Raw genomic sequence first — 18,455 nt, forward strand, 5'->3', positions numbered from 1 at the left:
GCTAACATTACACACACAGTAGTCTTTTAAATATCGTAACATCCACCAGAAAAGTATCAATAAAATTTTATTATAAAAACTTTAAAAAAGTAATAATAAAGGAGATGGTGAATATTAATTACTGGATGAAGATGCTATGACAACAGGGCTGTCGATATCTTTTTCTGAAGTGTGCCTCCAGATTGGGGATGCTATAAGACATGAGCTACCCGAATTCAAACTCTTAACAGTTTTTGCACTTCCACTACACACACATTGGTCATTATACATGCAAAATATTGTACATTTAGTAGCATCTGTACCATAAACGTGTTGCTATTGTTAAGGAAGCTCCTTAAATGTAAATCCCATTGAAACTGCTTTTCTCGGAGCAGAAAAGTTCATGTGATAAGACTACTGCCGACATTTTGTTACACCCAAATGTGCCGACAAGATTAGTCGATGGTTTGGATGCCTACGTGAGTTGTAGGTTACAAATCACTCTGAGCATGCAAAAAAGCATTTGTTTCTCACGAGTGGATGCGACAACTTGCAAAAATCAATACATTAGATTTTCTGCCCTGCAGTCAAGACTTACCAAGGCCGTTAATAAGACACAAGTTTGTACAAACAAGGCAAACTCATGTATATTGTAGTTTCGAGTATATACAATGTAAATACTCTAGTATTTGGTATAGAATGCAATCTATTGGGTTGTTCGGAAAGTAAGTTCGTTTTTTTTACCACTAGACGGATTAGTGGTATTTTTCCCACCATTTTCGTTCTAAACCGTATTATCATTATATATTTTGACAGCTAGCATTTTATGGCTTATTTGTAAAAAATTTTGTTTGATTTCGTGCAATTGTTTATTTTTTGCGTCCCATCAAATATGGAAGATCGAAAGCAGCATCTTCGGCATATTTTGCTTTTTTATTACCAAAAAATAAAAATGCTGTTCAAGCAAGAAAAAAATCGTGTGACATGTATGGTGGAGATGTGTTGACAGAACGACAGTGCCAAAACTGGTTTACAAAATTTCGTTCTCGCAATTTCAGTATTGAAGATGCACCACGTTATGGATGGCCAATTGAAGCCAATGAAAACAAAATAAAAGTACCGATTGAAGCAAACTGCGGAATAACAACACGTGAAATCACTAAGAGATTAAATTTGTCAAATTGAACTGCTTATGAGTACTTGAAACAAATTGGTTTCGTTTCAAAGCTCGATATATGAATTCCACGAATTCTTAAAGAGAAATGCTCTATTTGGTGAGATTTTAAGGAAATTTTTTTTTTGGAGCTTTTACCGGAAAATTTAACAATTGATTCAAAAGTGTACTGCATTCGAGTAAACAAATTGCGTAATATCATCAAACAGAAAAAGCCGGCCAGAATTGATAAAAAAAACAGGTGTAGTGTTTTACCACAATAATGTCAAATTTCACACGAGTTTGGTAACTTGTCAGAAACTGTTATAACTCAGATGGGACGTGCTATCACACCAACCGTATTCGCCAGATCGAGCACACTCAGATTATTACTTGTTCCAGTCTATACAATTTTTTTTAACTGTAAGACATTTACTTGAAATGATGATGTCAAAAATCACTTGGATCGGTTTTTTGTAAGCAACGATCAAAACTTTTATGAATGTGAAATCGTGCTACTACCAGAAACGATGACAACAGGTATTTGACGAAAATGGTCAACTTATAATTCAATAAAATATTTATTTATTATAAGAATATTGCATTTTTTTCCACGGAAAAAAACGAACTTACTTTCCGAACAACCCAATATATCTATTATGGTATAGAATGCAATCTTATTTCACATTTGTCCTAGTTTAGGATGCTGATAATAGTTACCCAGCTTCTTGTGATCTTTATTTCTCTTGTTGACTTCAGACGATGAATGTATAGCTCAGAATCTAGATGATTCTGTAGCTTTTCTTTTTTAGATAGCACTGGGTTTTAAAAGTCTCTTAGACTTTTAAACAGGGCTGTGGAGTCGCGTAAAAATCTACCGACTCCGACTTTTCCTTACCATCCAACTCCGACTCCATTTCATATACATAACAAGTTGGTAAGTAAAAAGGGAGTCGGCAGATTTTTTGATGACTCCGACTCCAGCCAAAACTCCACGACTCCGACTCCGACTCCACAGCCCTGCTTTTAAAACCAGAGCAACACAAATGTTGGAAGTTTCATATGAAAGGAACACAATTAAGTGTAGTAGATGGTTGAATTCTCTAGTGTTTGTGTTCTTATGGCACAAGAATGAAGAGGTATTCAAGTGTTTTTTGCCTTTATCTTCAAATTATGTTTAGTTTTAAGCATATTTTTATCTTATATTTATTGTTATCAAGGTTATTGTTAGAAAGGTTGACTTCTCTAGCACTAACCTCTAATATTATATATTCAAATTGCACCATAAATAGCAAATCACCTTATTTGTTAATAAGTCAGCCTTATAAACACAAACATAAATGTTTTTAAGCTTCCTCAACGTTGGCATAAGTTCAAATTTGTTTTTCCTTCTTTGCGATTGACTTAAAAGTTGGTTGGAACAGTTTGGATTAGTAATACATCAGATTAATTATAACCAGTTTAATTTCAGAATATTTGCCGTAATAATCGACTAATCTTTAATTTACTTTGTTCTCCACAGGAAAATAATGCATTAGTGACGGCTACTCAGGGTCGACAAACAAATACCAAAACCGTATCAAAGTGCAATGCGGAAGGAGGAAAAGAGAGCACCACGACCGATCTTCCAGCGAAAGCAAAAGAAAATAAAGAAAGTATTAGCAATCCTTTGTACAGTTTAGTAAAAGCTGCCGCTGCCATGAATCCAAAGCAATTCCAGCTGCCAAATGAACTTACCTGCACAACACAACTACCTGGTAAGTTATTTTAGTTGCATTTTAACAAACGTAAACGTAAATTAGGTTTATTTTTGCTCGCTTTCCTTTTTTAAATTCTATTCTGTCAAACCTGTTTGTAAGTCCTTTTGTTTGAGAAGCCACACTCGACCAGTAGCCATTTATTTAATTAAGAATGTGCTTTCGGGCTTACTATCTGCTTCAATCCCTTATTGATTTTGTCTATACTCTTTTGTTAGAAGAGCATGTGGGTTAATTTTATCTTTGTCTTTGTCATCCGTGGTTAATGGAACAAATGAAGAAGATGAAGATAGATAAAAGGAAAGCAACACAACGTTGTCAGTGAAGTTAAGAACAACTTGAAAAGATTTCTGAGCAGCCAGCAAGTCTGAGAAAATGCAGAAATGCCTCAATATGTGAAGTAATTAAATAAACATGCACCTTTTCCTGTCTTAGCAGTTTTTACACCCAAAATTTCTTTCTTAGTAATGGTAGTTATTTGAGTTACACGATAAATTTATACAGTGTCTTCCAAAAAGAATGCTACCATTTCAAATTACTGTAATTAGGTTAATTATTATCCAAGAAGTACACAACATACACCAATTGATAGACTAACCGTTCGAGTTTCGTCTCCCTTCAGCGTCCAAACATCCTTTCTTCTACTACTTCTAGGAAGTGTCGTAAACAAAACAGCAACTCTACAAGAGAAGGTGATTTGTGTTATGTAGTTTGCAACAGCATTGTTCAATGTGAGTAATTGTGCTACTCCATAGTTGTATTTTGCAGCTGAATTGTGGTTGCCACAGGAGGAGTGACAATGGATATGCCGTTGCAAGCGTAGGAAGAATTTGAGTATTGGTTGGACGTGTGCTGTGTGAAACAAGGTGTGCGCGTCAAGAAATTATAATTGGAAAATTAGAAGAAAACGTGGACAGTTTTCTAATGTTTTAATTAAGTTATGAGGATCTTGTACAATAATTAACATAATTATAATAATTTAAAATAGTCAAATTCGTTTGGAAGAGCCTGTATTTTAAGGATAAGGAAAACAATTCTGACCTCCCTTTTTTCCTTCTTCAAATTAACAGATAAACTACTATTGATTATCTATTCATCGTTATTTTGAAGACCTGACTTTTTCTTACAACTTATTTTTAAATATAATTTCAAGGTTATTCTTTCATTATATTTAATAGAAACAATTTCATTGTTTGAACTTGCTTTCGATTTGTGTAAGGCTTCTAGAGCTTCAGATTTTAATTATTTAAAAATCGCCATCTCAGATAAAGTGATTAAAGATGATATTTTATTAAAATTTATCCAACATGAAAGATTGAATTACTTACGAACTAATTACAGGATCAAGCAAAAGACCGAGACCAAGGGAAGGATACAGATCCAATAAAAAGTTGGCACATGAATTGGATAATGGCATAGTGCCTTTGCCTGCCAGACTGTGTTTCCAGTGCCGAAAGTAAGTTATAATTAGAAATTGCTAAGTAATGGGAAAAAAAATGAAATTTTTAATGTACGACGTAGTTATAATTAGATTTTTTAAGTGTAATATTTAGCAGATTAGTTCATAAATTAATTAATTAATAAAGTAACTTAGTTCGGATAGCCTGTACTTTAATAAAAAGGATGCTTTTGGCCAAAAGTTTGATCATCTGCATCATGCAACAGCTCAGTTAACATATCAGAATGGCATGGAGCATATTTGACATTAAGAATATAATACATATAAATAGAAATTCTTGTCTTAGTGACACTTAAATTATTGAAAATAATTATAAACAAATGGTACTAAGCTTAGAATATTTCTTATGTTAACTTGTCCTCATTTTCAGGCTTGTACTTGATCACTGTTAAGCATTGTTGGTTGTGTCTTGACTGAGGTTTTGAAAAATGTTTTTCTGCATCCACACACCTGGCTATGGGAGATGACTCGTGAACGCACCTGTACGAAAACACAGTAAGATTGCTTGCAATGACATCCGCATTCTAAGCATTTAGGATTTTATTACAGTTTGACTCTCGAAAACCGTCCAAAATTATGACTGTTTTGATGATGCTTAGCGAGTTTAAAAGTTGCCAAACTGGATCTCCAGGTCGAAGAATTGTGCAGAATAAACCCGATAGCTGCGTTTGATAATCCTGAGTGTAGACTTGTTTAGGGTCAAGTCTAAACCATAGCTCTGCATCTCATTTTTGAAAGTGATCTGTTGTATCTGAAAATTGTTGCAATCAGCTTCATATCAGATACGATAAGAGGTACAAACAGTTTGCATTGTAATAAACATGCAGAAACAAGCACTGTACAAAACAGGGTCTGACACACTGCTTAGCAGACATTTCTTACACTCACAGTTAGTCCAAATTCTGTATTTCTGTTTCTACAGATACCTCGCTACAGAGGAATTCGGTTATTTATTTGGGGAATCCGTTATATTGTTCTGTAAACTGTGTTTTGTGAAACAACTAATTGCTCAGTGTGGAATATTACAGTTGGACTGTGGATCAATATTCTAAGTAAATTATTTTATATTGTAGGAAACACTTTGTCCAGGCATTGTCTGATTTTTTTTTTAAATTACTTACATTACCAAACAACAAATACTTTTATAAGATGCATATATAAAGTGTCGGCTGTTTCTCTGTCAAGTTCAACCTAACATTATCACAATATGCATAAAATTAAGAAACGTGGTCCATAATATTAACATGTGATATAAATTATTGGATAAATTTTTTCAATAATAGTGTGTATTTGTTACTATATGTTACAAAAATTAATAGAAAGACACTTCTAGGAGTTGTCGAAAAGCTCCGCTCATCCAGTGTGACTACTGTCCCTTGCTTTTTCATGCCGACTGCCTTGATCCGCCACTCACAACACTGCCAACTGGACGATGGATGTGTCCTAATCATCCGGAACATATTTTAGTACGTTACCTTAAACACTTTGTTTACTAACATTTCGTTCCTTTTAAATTATAATTATCTTGTTTATGCAAATGAAATGTACTTAGCAAATCTGTATTATTTAGGATCAAAGGCTCTTAACATCAGTAAGTTTAACGGAACGAGTCAAGTTATGGGATAAATACTCAGGTCCATTGTCACAAGATGCTGTAAAAATAGAGTTCCTAAAGAAAATTCATAGAAAAAATCCTCCCTTTAGGTATAAAATGAAAGTGCAAACAAGGAAGAAGATTCAAGTGAGTTTGTTTCTGCAAAATTCTCTATTATATTTTATTTTATTTTCTCTATATATCTATTATATTTTATATTATATTTTACAAAAATAAAATATAGGTACCGAATGCAATAAAAGAACAGTATAAATATCCTCCTCCGTTACTGCCTAGGGTAACCGAAGCTCCATTTAAACTGGGAGAAAATAACTCGTTAACGACTACGGCAAATACAGAAGTCACACCAGAAGAGCAGGACGAAGTAATAATAAAATTTCTTAGATGATAATATAATTTCTAAGTAATTTATTGTTTTGCTTAAGTGAAATTTCATTTCAGTGGTTATCCAGCGTGGTAGCTTTGCAAGTCAGTATGGCGAAATATCTTGTACAAAAACAGTTAAATGCAAATAAAACTTCTGAAATGCAGAAGGCCGAAGCAAAAGCGAGCGAAACTTCATCGTCTACAGTTTCGGAAAGCAAAACGGAATCGAATAAGCCAGTCGTTAATGGTGGAATACTCCCGGAGTGCGATCACACTCAAAAAACTGTCAAGTCGAATAAATTAACTTCCTTGCTCAATCATACAGTGTGCGATAACATGCCAAATGGTGAATTAGAAGAGAATGAACTTCAAAAAATTAAAGTCGAACCAGTAGTTTCTGTAGGAAATAGGACAGAATGTGTAAGTAATTCCATTGTGAATAAAAATAACAATAGTGTTACTACAACTAGTGTTCAAACAAGTGCTTCAAGTTCGGTAGTGTCGACGCAGGTTCAGATAAGGCCGGCAGTCACACAAGCGAAGACAGTTGTCGGAAACAGCACCAATAAACAGAACAATATCACGATGGTGACGCGAATGGTGAGAACTACCACTCCGGTAACTAGACTAAACGTGTCGGGGGCTTCTACTCAACAGAACCAGTTTACGTTTAACGTAGGCTCTTCTCCAGTATTACAATGTAGGCAACCTTGTTCTAGCCACATAGTCTGTTCTACGTCGGGAGGAACGACGATACGATCTTCGTCGCCGGTATCTGTGTCGAATTTATGCCGTTCCGTAGCTGGTGCAAATAGTAAAGTAACAATAGTTCAGAGTCCTCATAATATATCTGGTCCCAGAGTTGTCACGTTACAAAATGCAGGTAAATTGGCATTTTAAGTACTTAATTTTGAGTTGTTTTTGCCACAAATTGTAAATTCGATAATTGCAAATATTTGAATTGAGAACCTTTCTGTTTGGATAGGAAAAACCGGATGCACAAATGCCATTCTGCCAACCAAAGTTAATGTAACGTCTGCTTTGAGTACGTCTCCCGCCATACTAAATCTGAATAGTACTTTACAAGCCTGCATAGAAGGTGTCGGAGGTAAGTTTAGTATTCTAATTAACTAATATAAATTTAAATGAAAAAGTTTAAAACAATTTTCTTTTCTTATTACAGAAGTAGAACTTAGTAAGTTAGACGAAAGGTTAATTCGGATATTAGCATGGCAGAGACTTCAAGAGTTACTCTTACCTAAAAATTCTGTAGTGCAAGGATCAAAAAAGGGTCTGAATGGAATCGTTTCATCAAGTACGTTCTTTATTAAAGATTATTTAATTTGATTAATTCATTTTAATGTGGTAAATTATATTTATTTGTATGTTTATGTAGACGCTACAGAGGTAAGAGCTAGGGCAGTGATGTGCTCGCTAACGGGAAAAGGTCCAACAGTTCCGATGCCTTATAGAACTTTAACAGTTGGAAAAGGTAAGCTGGCTGACTACAGAAGCAAAAGCTGTATTATCTGTAACGCAACTGTAATCGCACAACTGTAATTGGTTCTGGTTTAATTTAATTTTCTTTGAGTATATACAAAGGTCATTTGCCGATTGCCTAACCTTTCGCATTTTCAATTTAAGAAATTAATTTAAGTACAAGGAATGCTCAATAGAAAAGCAATATCATAGTAATTTTGCCACAAAAAACTTCCAAGTCTGAGTTAATTAATATAACTGCAAATGGCAACATTGTTGATATGCAAGAACAAAAGATAACAGACCTCTCCAGCAGTGCATAAAGGAGAGCAATATAGTATTATCTGATTTTGACAAAAAAGAATGTAAAACTGAATGTCATCCATCAGCACATGTAGGTATGGTATGGAGACACTGTACAAGTAGAGTTTCAGGTTCAAAAATGGCTAGCTCTAAGAAAGATTCTCAACAGCTGGGACTGAAACAAACACAGTAGAAGATTTGTGCAGAAGTTTTTTATGTCAAAATTATTACAATATTGCGCCCCTTCCTGAATCTTAATGACGACACCTTATTGTCATAAGAATTCAGATTCAAATCCTATCTGGGTCCCTAATTTATTAGTTACTATGAATTTAGGCATTGTTCTCTATTCCATGCTGGACCCATTTGGTTTTGGCCTTGTGACTAGTCATATGGCCTTAGTGCTGTATTTGGTTTTTTCTGTAATGGTTTATTGATTATTATGAATGTATAGAAAGTAATAGTGATATGTGGGCTACATATCTGCTTGTCAGTACAGTCAAGTGTCCTAGCATGTCACCAAATTTTGGATATTCCGAGTGAAAAAAATCTGGGGTTGGCTGCAGAACCAGTCTTTGATAGCATCTCGGATCTTGGAATCATTAGCATACCTGTGACCCTTGAGCTTTTTTGGTGGTCTGAAGATGTAGTTGTGTGGGCTTTTTGATTAAAGCACTATAAGGGTGCCACTTTAGGATTTTGCTTAGATCTGTAATTATATGGTTATATGGTGTGAAGAAGAGGATCCTGCATATCTGGATTAAATCGGGAATCTTAAACCCATGTCTCTCAGAGTGGTATGTTGACATACAAGTCAGATCAACATATAAATTGACCTCAAAAGTGTATTTGTTGATACTGTGAACACACTGTATGCAATTACTTCCACATATTCACTGTATGTATTGAGGTATTTGTCCCAATGTTACAGAAGGAATGTATATTTCACGCATGAACTCCAGGTCTTACTTACAGAACCACTTTCAGGCCACATTGTTTACATCAACATTTAATGAAAATCCTCCATTCTGGATATCTCTTCACAGGGTGCCAAATGGATGATAGTTGCTGAGCCACCCGCCACCCGTGCCACTGTTTTACCTTGAGAAATTATCACACTGATTAGCGATTCTCTATTGGCGGTTCATCTTTGTGTGAAATAAACATTAATTGTTAGATGACTGGTCTAATATTGATTTTAGTTTTGTAATTTATTTCAATAGATATTTTCCTTTCTTTCCAGGTGCAGATATGGATGTCTGCTTAAACAATTACGGTCACTGTAATTTCGTCTCCGCCAAACACGCATGTATATTTTACGACGAGGTGAGAAAAATGTTCAGACGACATTCGTTACCCAGAATAACGACAAACATATAAAATTTATTTTATCAATTTTTAGATTACGAAACATTATGAGCTTCTAAATTACAGCGAGCACGGAACCACTGTAGATAACGTATTGTATTCCTGTGATTTTTCCGAGAAGCACAAACCCTCCTCGTCTCCCAATTCTCCGGTTGCCTCGGTTCGGCACCTGACCGAAAAGGCCAGAGAGAAGAAAGAATTCGGTTCTACAGAAAGAGCGACGATGAATGGCCGTGCCGGAGAAGTGAGGATGTTTAATTTTATTATTGCATTTGTCATTTCGATCGTTACTAATACTTTATTTTCATTTCAGTCGTGGAAACCTTGCAACTGTAAAGCGAGCAGCTCAAGCCTGATAGGCGGTAGTGGAGCGGGGTGGGAAGGAACGGCACTGTTGCATCATGGAAGCTATGTAAAGTGCGGATGCCTACAGTTTGTATTTACCATAATCGATTACGGCATTAAACCGAACTCAGTTAACGGCAATCAAAAGAGCAGCACCGTGCCCTCTTCAAGTAATTCGTTATCTTAAGGATAAATTCCTTTTTTAAATTTCCAAGTAACTCTGTATATACGGAATGCATTTTTTTGTGACTCGCAGCACAAAAACTCGATCGTCTCACACTGCGACAAGACATTTTCATTGTTTTTTGTTTTTTTTTTTTTTTGTTTTTTTTAACCCTCAGAATGGCCAAAATGAAGAAGGGATTACTCATGTGCAAAGTGATTCGTACAAAAACACAAATCATTCCTCCGTTCGGTTAAAATGATTCGAGTTGGAGTATGTTCTTTTCATCAATAACGAAGGAACATAAAGCTGCAGTTTCAACGCTCGCAGGCTTCACATGGATGATCTTGCCATTTCACTGTTTATAGTGTATACTGAATTGCGAAAAGACTGTACATTTTGTACATGTTTGGAGCACAAATCATTGTCTAAAAAACATCATACACTTTCAATGTAATATTTCTGTGTACGTTCACGTGCTTTAGAAATCAAGGAAAAAATATCTGTGTGCATTTTAAATCCCCGTTTTTATTCATGTGAAACATGATGTGTTGATATAGTTACATCAGGATGTTGTTGCATGTATCTATAAACAGTATAATTCTATATCCCCCTTTATCATGTAGTTCTAATTTTGTTTTTTTCTCATTTCGTCATTATACAGGAAGTTTTCCTATAATTATTACATTTTTAAGAAAACGACGGAAAACGAGGTGTAATTAAAATTAATAATAATAATTTTAAACTAACTTTTTACTTTTGACAGGTCTTTAAAACACACTACAGTTTTGTATCAGCGTAAATATACCAACGATAGTTGAGTATATTATTTACAATAAAAGTTAGTTGTTAAATTTATTGTATCGATCTTTAGCGGAGTTACTGAGGTGTAATCGTTGAGATAAGGTTCCGATCGAAGAGTACAGGCTACAGTTTAATTTATTTATTTACGCTTCCTGCCTTGTTGCACCATTTAGTTTGCCTGAAATGGTACATTCGCTTGAAATACATTTTTTAAATTATTATTTTCGTGAAAAAAGATCAAAATCCGTATGCCAAAATGCCCGGAATTGAGTTTTGCGACGAGAAAGTTCTGTAACGGCGAGGTTTTATTTGAAGAAATTTCAGTCGTAATCACAAACGCAACACAGGTTTTTAGAATTTCGGAGATTTGCGGTGGTTTACGGACTGCCAAATCCCCAAGATAATTACGATTGTTTTACTTGTGGCATATGTTTCGGTATGGTGTCGATACTTAGAGTTCAATAATAATAATTAATTAAGCAATTGTAATATTAAATATGAAGACTTTAATGTACATAATGAGTTTGATCCTTTTTTTTATTTTCTAATAAAAAAAAATACATTTTAAAAATTTTAATTGTTCGTATATAATATTCGTAATCGAGAGTATAGTAATAAATTCACCCGTTACAGGTATGCGCTACGTAATAATGGGCCGCACATACGAGAGAAATCCTATAAACCTATAATAGTGCTGAAAATTTTGTAACCACCTGTATCTTGTCTATGTTTAGGTATGTAAATACTTACCATTGTTTTATATATATAGCCTATACAAGAATTAGACCTATCATATAAAATATGTGTGTGATTTCTTCGCTTAAAGACGTCCCTGTTGTTAAGTAGCACATACCTTATGTTAACTATAGAAATGATGGATTGCTATAGTTAATGTGTTGGCATCTCTCTTGTGATAATACTAGATTATAGAATCAGTTGTCACCTTAAATTACATTACAAATGTATAGAGCAAAAAGATCAGGTCTTGTGTCCTCTTCAAATCTTGTAGCAGAGCTCATTTGAATTGATGGCTAAATGGCCAAGGTGGTTTAAGGCGTCGGCCTGCCACTCTGAAGGATCTAGGATTGGATATGGGCAAGCAGCTTTGAGGAATTTTTTATGGGTGGTAAGTTCCAGATGTGTTGGGCTTTGCCACAATGGAGAGTCACCCAGTCTCCACTGTGCCCTTCTGGGTCTGGCCGAACTCACAGTGGGCAGGGAAAGAAAGCTGTGATGTCGTCATTATTAACATTCAGACTGAGAGAGCATCATTTTTGAGTCAAAATTCATTTTATACACTGAATTCTCAGTGTATTTCTGCCTACCAATGACTGAGTGAATAAAACTGACAATTTTGTCTGTCCTCCGTCTCGAGTGACTTTCTTGATATAGCCTGGTCCGAGATGTTTCAAATGTACATTAGGTTTATAGGAAATAAACCTCCACATTCAACTTGTTTGATACATGTTTATATACAAAAGAAGACAGTTTATTATGGTACCATACCATACCGATTGACATAGCAACTACCAAGGGCAAGTTAGAATAATTGGGGATGTCCACTCATTAATTTCCATACCGTGGAAAAGCTCTATCTGCACTTTCATCCAATCTCAGACCACCCATGCCCGAGTGTCCCTTCCGTAAGAGTGTAGCCTCTCTCTATCCTCTGTGAACTTGCCAAATATTTGAGTTATAAGTGCTGTCAGTACGGAGCCTATCCTCACCCCTATTCTCCGATCTATCCCAATTTAAAGGTTTTTTGGGAGCCAACTTCTGACTAATTAGAAGGACTGTCACATACTTTCCTTTATGTCCATGCCAACCCGAGTATGGGTAGTCATCCTGCCCTTAATGTGCTTGTTCAGTTGCTGTTCATGTATCACGGCAAATAATTTTACAACTGGACCGCACCCAGATCCAATTCAACTAATCACAAATTGCTTTGTTTTTCTCCCAAACTAATACTTTAGAAAAACCATGAAAGCACCACACTGCTAATTAGTTGTGTGCTTATCACTGGGCTGGTCACAAAGTTTTCTGCGTTTTCTTTAAATGTCTAACACCTAAATAGGGACCATTTTCCCATTTTCTCCCAGGAGACATCCTTTTGGCAGATCATCCACGTCACATTGCCATATATAAACCCAAAATCTTTGTCCATAAAAGTGTTGTGCACTCACGGACTTCCTGGACATACAGGGCAGTTGCAGTCTCAGAGCACTGAAGTATCCTACAATAGCCTGACACTTAACGTTATTTTAGTATGATAGTCCTAATAATGGCCAATGCTTGAATTCTATTTTTCATTTTTTATGCTGCCCTTGGGCACTAAGAAACATTTCATATTCATTATGGGTTTGGCCAAATTCACAGTGAGGGATGGGGGACCATGAAAAATTCCTAGGGATTTTCAAATTGATTAAAAACATCTGAGGTTTTTAATGTTGATGGGCGAATTGGCGTAATCTCTGGGGATCCGGGTAGTTAAAAAACCTAAAGGAATTTTTATGGGTAATGTAGAGGAGTCGTGTCACATCTCGAGAGGGGTTGGACTTAATGAACTTATTATTCGTAATTAGCATTTACAATTTTTTTTATGAAACTCATCCCTACCCTTGAAATTAAGTCTTGCTATTTTATAATATTTGAAAAATATATAAAAACGTTTATAACAATATCTCGTAACAGATGGCGCCATATGCACTTTTATTTATTATGATTAAAAATATAATGTAAAAGTTATTTTTTAGGAGCCGAGAAAGTTACGCTGTTCGTTGCTGGACGAGGGTCAGGGGATAGATTTTGAGGAACAGGTTCTCGGGTTATTTCATTACGAATACGCATGATATGCAAATGAATGGAGGCGAGGATTGTTCGAATTTGTGCGTATCGATGTAGGCCGATGATGCTGTTCTTTGCATTAATAAAGCATTTGACATGTCATTTTACTTTCCCGGCTCTGTTAACTCCCATATCTTTTATAAATTAAAAACTTATTTTGCTGTCTAATTTAAAATATATGCTTGCCACCTCAATTATAGGTGTCTTGTTCCTGCACATCACATTTTTCCTGATGATAACAGAGTCGTGCCGGTCATCTACGTAATTCCATTCCGGGAAAATTCTTAAATTAAAATCACGTGAATTCCGTTCTAGATCGGAAGTCACGTATATAATTAATCGTACACGTGACTTCCGATTGCCCGTGGCAATAGCGACGTAGGCGGAGAGTAAAGTAATCTCGACCACACCACGCGAAAAAAGGAATACAAAATAAGCGATTTAATCGAAATTAGCTAACATATATAGCGTCGAAGCGTTAAAATATCCGTTTTTATTAATTTTTTTAAAAATATTTATTTAAATACAATTGATAAATCGATAATAACGAGGAAAATCGGTCGCGGATAAGATTAAATATTTACATATTTCAATCACCGGTAGAGGGCCAGTAAGGAAAGCAAGATGGCGATGTCGGGTCGCGAGATACGGAACACTAATCCATTCTACACCGAAGATGAGGAAGATGTCGACGATTTCGAGTTTCTAAGTCATCCGAAACACGGTAAAACGGGCTACATCCTACGGGGAAACGACGATAATGTTAATACGGACTGGGAACAGCGCCGTATGCAACTACTGGACGAGAAACGTCAGATCGAAGAGAGAACACTTCAAGGTACCAAATTCTCTCTCGGATTGCTTCACGAATCCGAACAAGTAGGATTCGCCACAGCAGATGTGAGTTTATATTTAATTTTTATTAGCGAAAGAAGCAATTTTCTATAAATTTTTTATAAGTTTCCGAAACCTCGCGTCAGATGGCGCTTCGTCGTTATCTTTTGCAATTCCCGTCGACATCCCGTCTTTGCACACTTCCTAATAGTGTTATTCGTTCCAGTAATTAAACACTGTTCGGAAACTGAATTCTGTTCGGAAACGGAAAATGAAAAGAATTAATTAAGTCGTTTCTTAAAATTTCTGAATCATACGCGGTCCAAATAATGTTGCAAGACAGTTGGCAGTATTAATTTATTTAAATGCATCATCATGTCAATAGATGATAAATGTTTGTTCAGCATCACCTCCATTGTTAATTGTTATGTAAATTTATTTAAGCCAATAGGAACAACATAAACTGTGCCTTTGTTCGTCTTCGGTATGCAAATATTGGGCCGGTAATCGTACAAATCTGTTTTTGACCAGTCAAGTTTATTTTACTGGAGTGTTTTCGCACAAGTAAATGTAAATGTGAAGCACTCCGGAGCGGCTTTAAGTGTACCGAACCTGGGCTTGCAGTTTTGGGGCTTTGGACGTATAACTGTCGATTCTCGATCTTGTTTGATGTATGGAAATGTTACGGGCCCACAGAGTAAATAAAAATCACCAAATGCCGGTAGTCGATTGAGGGTTTATGCCTCGCCAGCAGTAACTTTTACTTCGTATTAGTAACACCTAAATGGGGGCCATTTTCCCGTAAAAGTCCTCCCGGGAGGCATTTCCCTCGGCAGATTGTATCTTGCGTTGCTGTAATCGAATAAACCGACTAAACCGAAGAGGCATCGTGATAATCTACTTGTAAGGGCCTCCGTGACCTGAAAGTATCACTAGAAATGATTCGTAATAAGATCAATTATGTAAATTAAAATTGAGTAAAGTGATAACTTCAAATGAACGGAACTAAGTGTGCAACGGTTTGGCATAAAGTAACAATTAAGTAATTGTTTTTCCTGTTGTGTAATTTAAGGAAGTGTACAGGCCTTTAATTTTAATGTAGTTTATATTTTTCTCTAAAAGGGCCTTAAAAATGCAAGGCCTGACAAAAGCCTAGATAAACTGTGCCTTACATTGTCATCATTATACAGGCATTATTGAAATTTAAATAATAATAATAATTCGTATAATTCAAATATATACCTCCCTCCATCCGAATTATTCTTGAATTTAATTTTCAAAACAGATCTGTCTGTCCAGATTGGTAATTGGGTCAGTTACTAATTAAGCCCAATCGTTGGTAAGCTTATGTCGAATTGACCTCGGGTATTCGGGGAATGAATTCTCGAGCAGATCGAAGTTGACGTGTATCGTCAGTGATTAGTGTTTAAGATGTTTTCTGCTTTGTATTATGCTAAATACAAAAAATGTTTTGATGCCCCATTAATTTAGATAAAGTGGTATCGTGTTTAATTAAATAAATTAGACGTAAAAAAAATCCATTGACGATCGACAAGTATTAAAATGTTTATCAGCTCATAAGACGCAAAAACTATCAGTGAAATGAATTTAAAAAGCAAAATTATGATAGAAAGACGAGAGATAAATTGCATGGAAACAGTTTATTAAGACTGGTTGTCAATTAAATTAATGTAGATGTCATCCTCATTTAAAACTTTAAATGGACGTAGGTTCATGTCGACGGCCTTGAAACTTGTCGAAGATTATGTCATAAGTCACCGATGGCGTAACCCTTACTTTACTTCCCTTCCTTTGCTTAATTGTTTTTAAATTGCTTGTTTTAGGAACTGATGAGGCAGAGGGAACAATTGACAAATGTAGAAGATAAGGTTGACGAAATAAATAGCACCATGAGAATAAGTCAAAAACATTTAAATTCGATGAAGGTACGAAAGAAATGATGATAAAATGAATTTTTGTCATCGATAGCATGTTAACAAATTCAATTTCTAGAGTATCTTCGGAGGGATCAAGAGTTACTTTAGTCGCAGCAACAGTAACACCACCCTTCCGACCAAGACGCTCCAGGAGGAGCCGTTGGCGCAGCCCTGTCCCCTCCAGACGACCGTTGAGAAAATAAGAGGAGACAGCGGCTTCGAGAGTCGAGAGCACCACCCCGCGCTAGCCGCCAGAGGTATCGATTATGGCCCGACCTCACCGGACGACAGACTCCGCGATCCCGGTTACGACGACTTCTCGGAGAGAGTGGAGCAGCAGATCAACAGTAACATAGGTAAGCAAGCAAAACTTTTTGACTAAAACAGTTTCGTAAAGCATTATTCTGACAATCGGCACGTCGATTCTATGCTAGACCAGATGAGCCTGGGACTGGGGCGCCTGAAGAGCCTGGCCATTGGCCTGGGAGATGAAATCGAGGAGCAGAACAGCATGCTGGATCGCATCACCGGAAAGGTGGAGAAGTCTGACGAGACTCTAGAATATCAGAACCGGCAGATGCGACGAATTTTAAAAAAGTAGTTGTCGTCGTCAGATCTCGGAATCAAAATTTATTTATCCGTCTCCTCAATTAGTCGATTTGGAGGCAAAAATTTTTGGCCGATGCAATGTTTTCCTATGATTATTATTATTATTATTTATTGCAGGTTCTACTTGATTTTTAATGCATGTGTGTAAAAATTTTGTTTGTAAATTCTGTAAATTATGAAAAAATTATTGAATTAAAACTTTTAAAACTTTATATATATACAGAAACCCCAACGTTCTAACTCAAATTATATTTTGCGATAATTTAAGTTTTGTATCATAACAATTATGTACATTTTGTAATAAAAAGTTTTGAAAATAATCTGTTTAGAACCATTCAAATCGGCACACTAAAAATATTTACCCATGCTACCCCCGACAAGAGTATTGTTCATTGTCCTCCAGTAAGCCACTCATGCGATGCTCATCATCAATGCATGGCCACTAGCATATTAAAATAATATAACTTTTCTGTTAAGACCCATAGTCCCATATAAGAATTGGGAAAGCTTAAATCATATGATGATAAAACCGTCGACCCCAAGAGGGTTGAAACAGGTTTATCCGTACGGCTAGTATCGTCGGTGTTGTGTGTACAACAAAGTGGTGAAGTGCAACAGTGATTCTGGATGTCGTTCGGGAAGTTCCAGGCTCGAGTATTCGTGCACTGGTGTGTCGGAATTCGGCATCCACCATCACGAGAAAAGAATGTCTTGTGTTTGTAAACACTCCAGACAAACTTGCCGAGGCTCAAGCACAACAATGCATTTATGTTTGAAAACAATTTATCCAAAATCCTAGATATTATTTCTGGAAATGAGAAATGGGTGTACGTACGTAATGCAAACAGCAAGTTGCACCAGATTTAAAGGCTTTACTGTGCATAAAATGGGAGATTTTCTAGGTTTGGGTGTGTTATTTGTTTTGAGTTTCCACTTGGAGCATGCAATGGATGGAAAGCTTTACAATAGCCAATTGAAGCACATCTATGACACACTGCAAAGAAAACACCCCTCTTCAATTGACTGAAAGTGAGTTTCATTGTTGCATGATAACACTGGTTTATTAGTGCAGATGCCACACTAAGCCAAAACTATGGATGCTTTTACCGTATCATTCCACTAGATGTATAGCCCGACATTGAATCCTCCAGTTACGGAAGTAGACATTAATGGGGCCCACCACAAGTTTTTTTTTGTTTCCGAGACCAAAGATGGACATTGTTGTCAGCAAATCAGTCTAATGAGCCGGCAGATGGGTAAGCATGTATATTTTGCCAAATAAATTTAATTTCCATTCTACATAGTTTACTGTTCTAATCGTAATGTTATGTAGCAGAACTTAGCCTGGTATTTTCTCACTGCCAATGTCTCATATCATTGTTTTAAAATGTTTTTCACTTATCAAAACATCTGGTTTAACTGTGAGAAACATACAGATGT

At 36.0% G+C, this 18,455-nt stretch overlaps 2 protein-coding genes across 2 annotated transcripts in view; both read left to right on the top strand.

Moving 5' to 3' along the window:
• LOC111638339 (PHD finger protein 12-like) overlaps positions 1–10,145 on the top strand; it is a 53,168-nt gene extending 43,023 nt beyond the window's left edge. The window contains exons 4-15 of the mRNA XM_023384040.1: positions 2,655–2,889; positions 4,231–4,345; positions 5,682–5,814; positions 5,919–6,089; positions 6,187–6,327; positions 6,405–7,212; positions 7,315–7,437; positions 7,513–7,644; positions 7,726–7,821; positions 9,355–9,437; positions 9,514–9,723; positions 9,793–10,145. Of these exons, the coding sequence (XP_023239808.1) occupies positions 2,655–2,889; positions 4,231–4,345; positions 5,682–5,814; positions 5,919–6,089; positions 6,187–6,327; positions 6,405–7,212; positions 7,315–7,437; positions 7,513–7,644; positions 7,726–7,821; positions 9,355–9,437; positions 9,514–9,723; positions 9,793–10,011 (2,466 nt within the window). The 3' untranslated portion in view covers positions 10,012–10,145. The remainder of the gene's footprint in view (positions 1–2,654; positions 2,890–4,230; positions 4,346–5,681; positions 5,815–5,918; positions 6,090–6,186; positions 6,328–6,404; positions 7,213–7,314; positions 7,438–7,512; positions 7,645–7,725; positions 7,822–9,354; positions 9,438–9,513; positions 9,724–9,792) is intronic.
• Positions 10,146–14,222: 4,077 nt separating this feature from the next.
• On the top strand, positions 14,223–17,282 carry LOC111638351 (synaptosomal-associated protein 29-like). Its single transcript, XM_023384050.1, has 4 exons — positions 14,223–14,535; positions 16,314–16,415; positions 16,483–16,762; positions 16,841–17,282. The coding sequence occupies exons 1-4, from the start codon at positions 14,260–14,262 to the stop codon at positions 17,005–17,007; spliced, it is 825 nt and encodes a 274-aa protein (XP_023239818.1). The 5' UTR covers positions 14,223–14,259; the 3' UTR covers positions 17,008–17,282.
• The last annotated feature ends 1,173 nt before the right edge of the window (positions 17,283–18,455 follow it).

This window comes from Centruroides sculpturatus, unplaced genomic scaffold, assembly GCF_000671375.1.
Source record: "Centruroides sculpturatus isolate CEXI.00-Female unplaced genomic scaffold, Cexi_2.0 scaffold142, whole genome shotgun sequence".
NCBI lineage: Eukaryota > Metazoa > Arthropoda > Arachnida > Scorpiones > Buthidae > Centruroides > Centruroides sculpturatus.

What these genes read in the sequence shown, in the direction of transcription:
- LOC111638351 (XM_023384050.1), top strand. Translation starts at nt 14,260, where the DNA reads ATGGCGATGTCGGGTCGCGAGATACGGAACACTAATCCATTCTACACC. An exon ending in TAGGATTCGCCACAGCAGAT is followed by an intron (nt 14,536 to 16,313) that starts GTGAGTTTATAT and finishes TGCTTGTTTTAG; the next exon opens with GAACTGATGAGGCAGAGGGA. An exon ending in AACATTTAAATTCGATGAAG is followed by an intron (nt 16,416 to 16,482) that starts GTACGAAAGAAA and finishes TTCAATTTCTAG; the next exon opens with AGTATCTTCGGAGGGATCAA.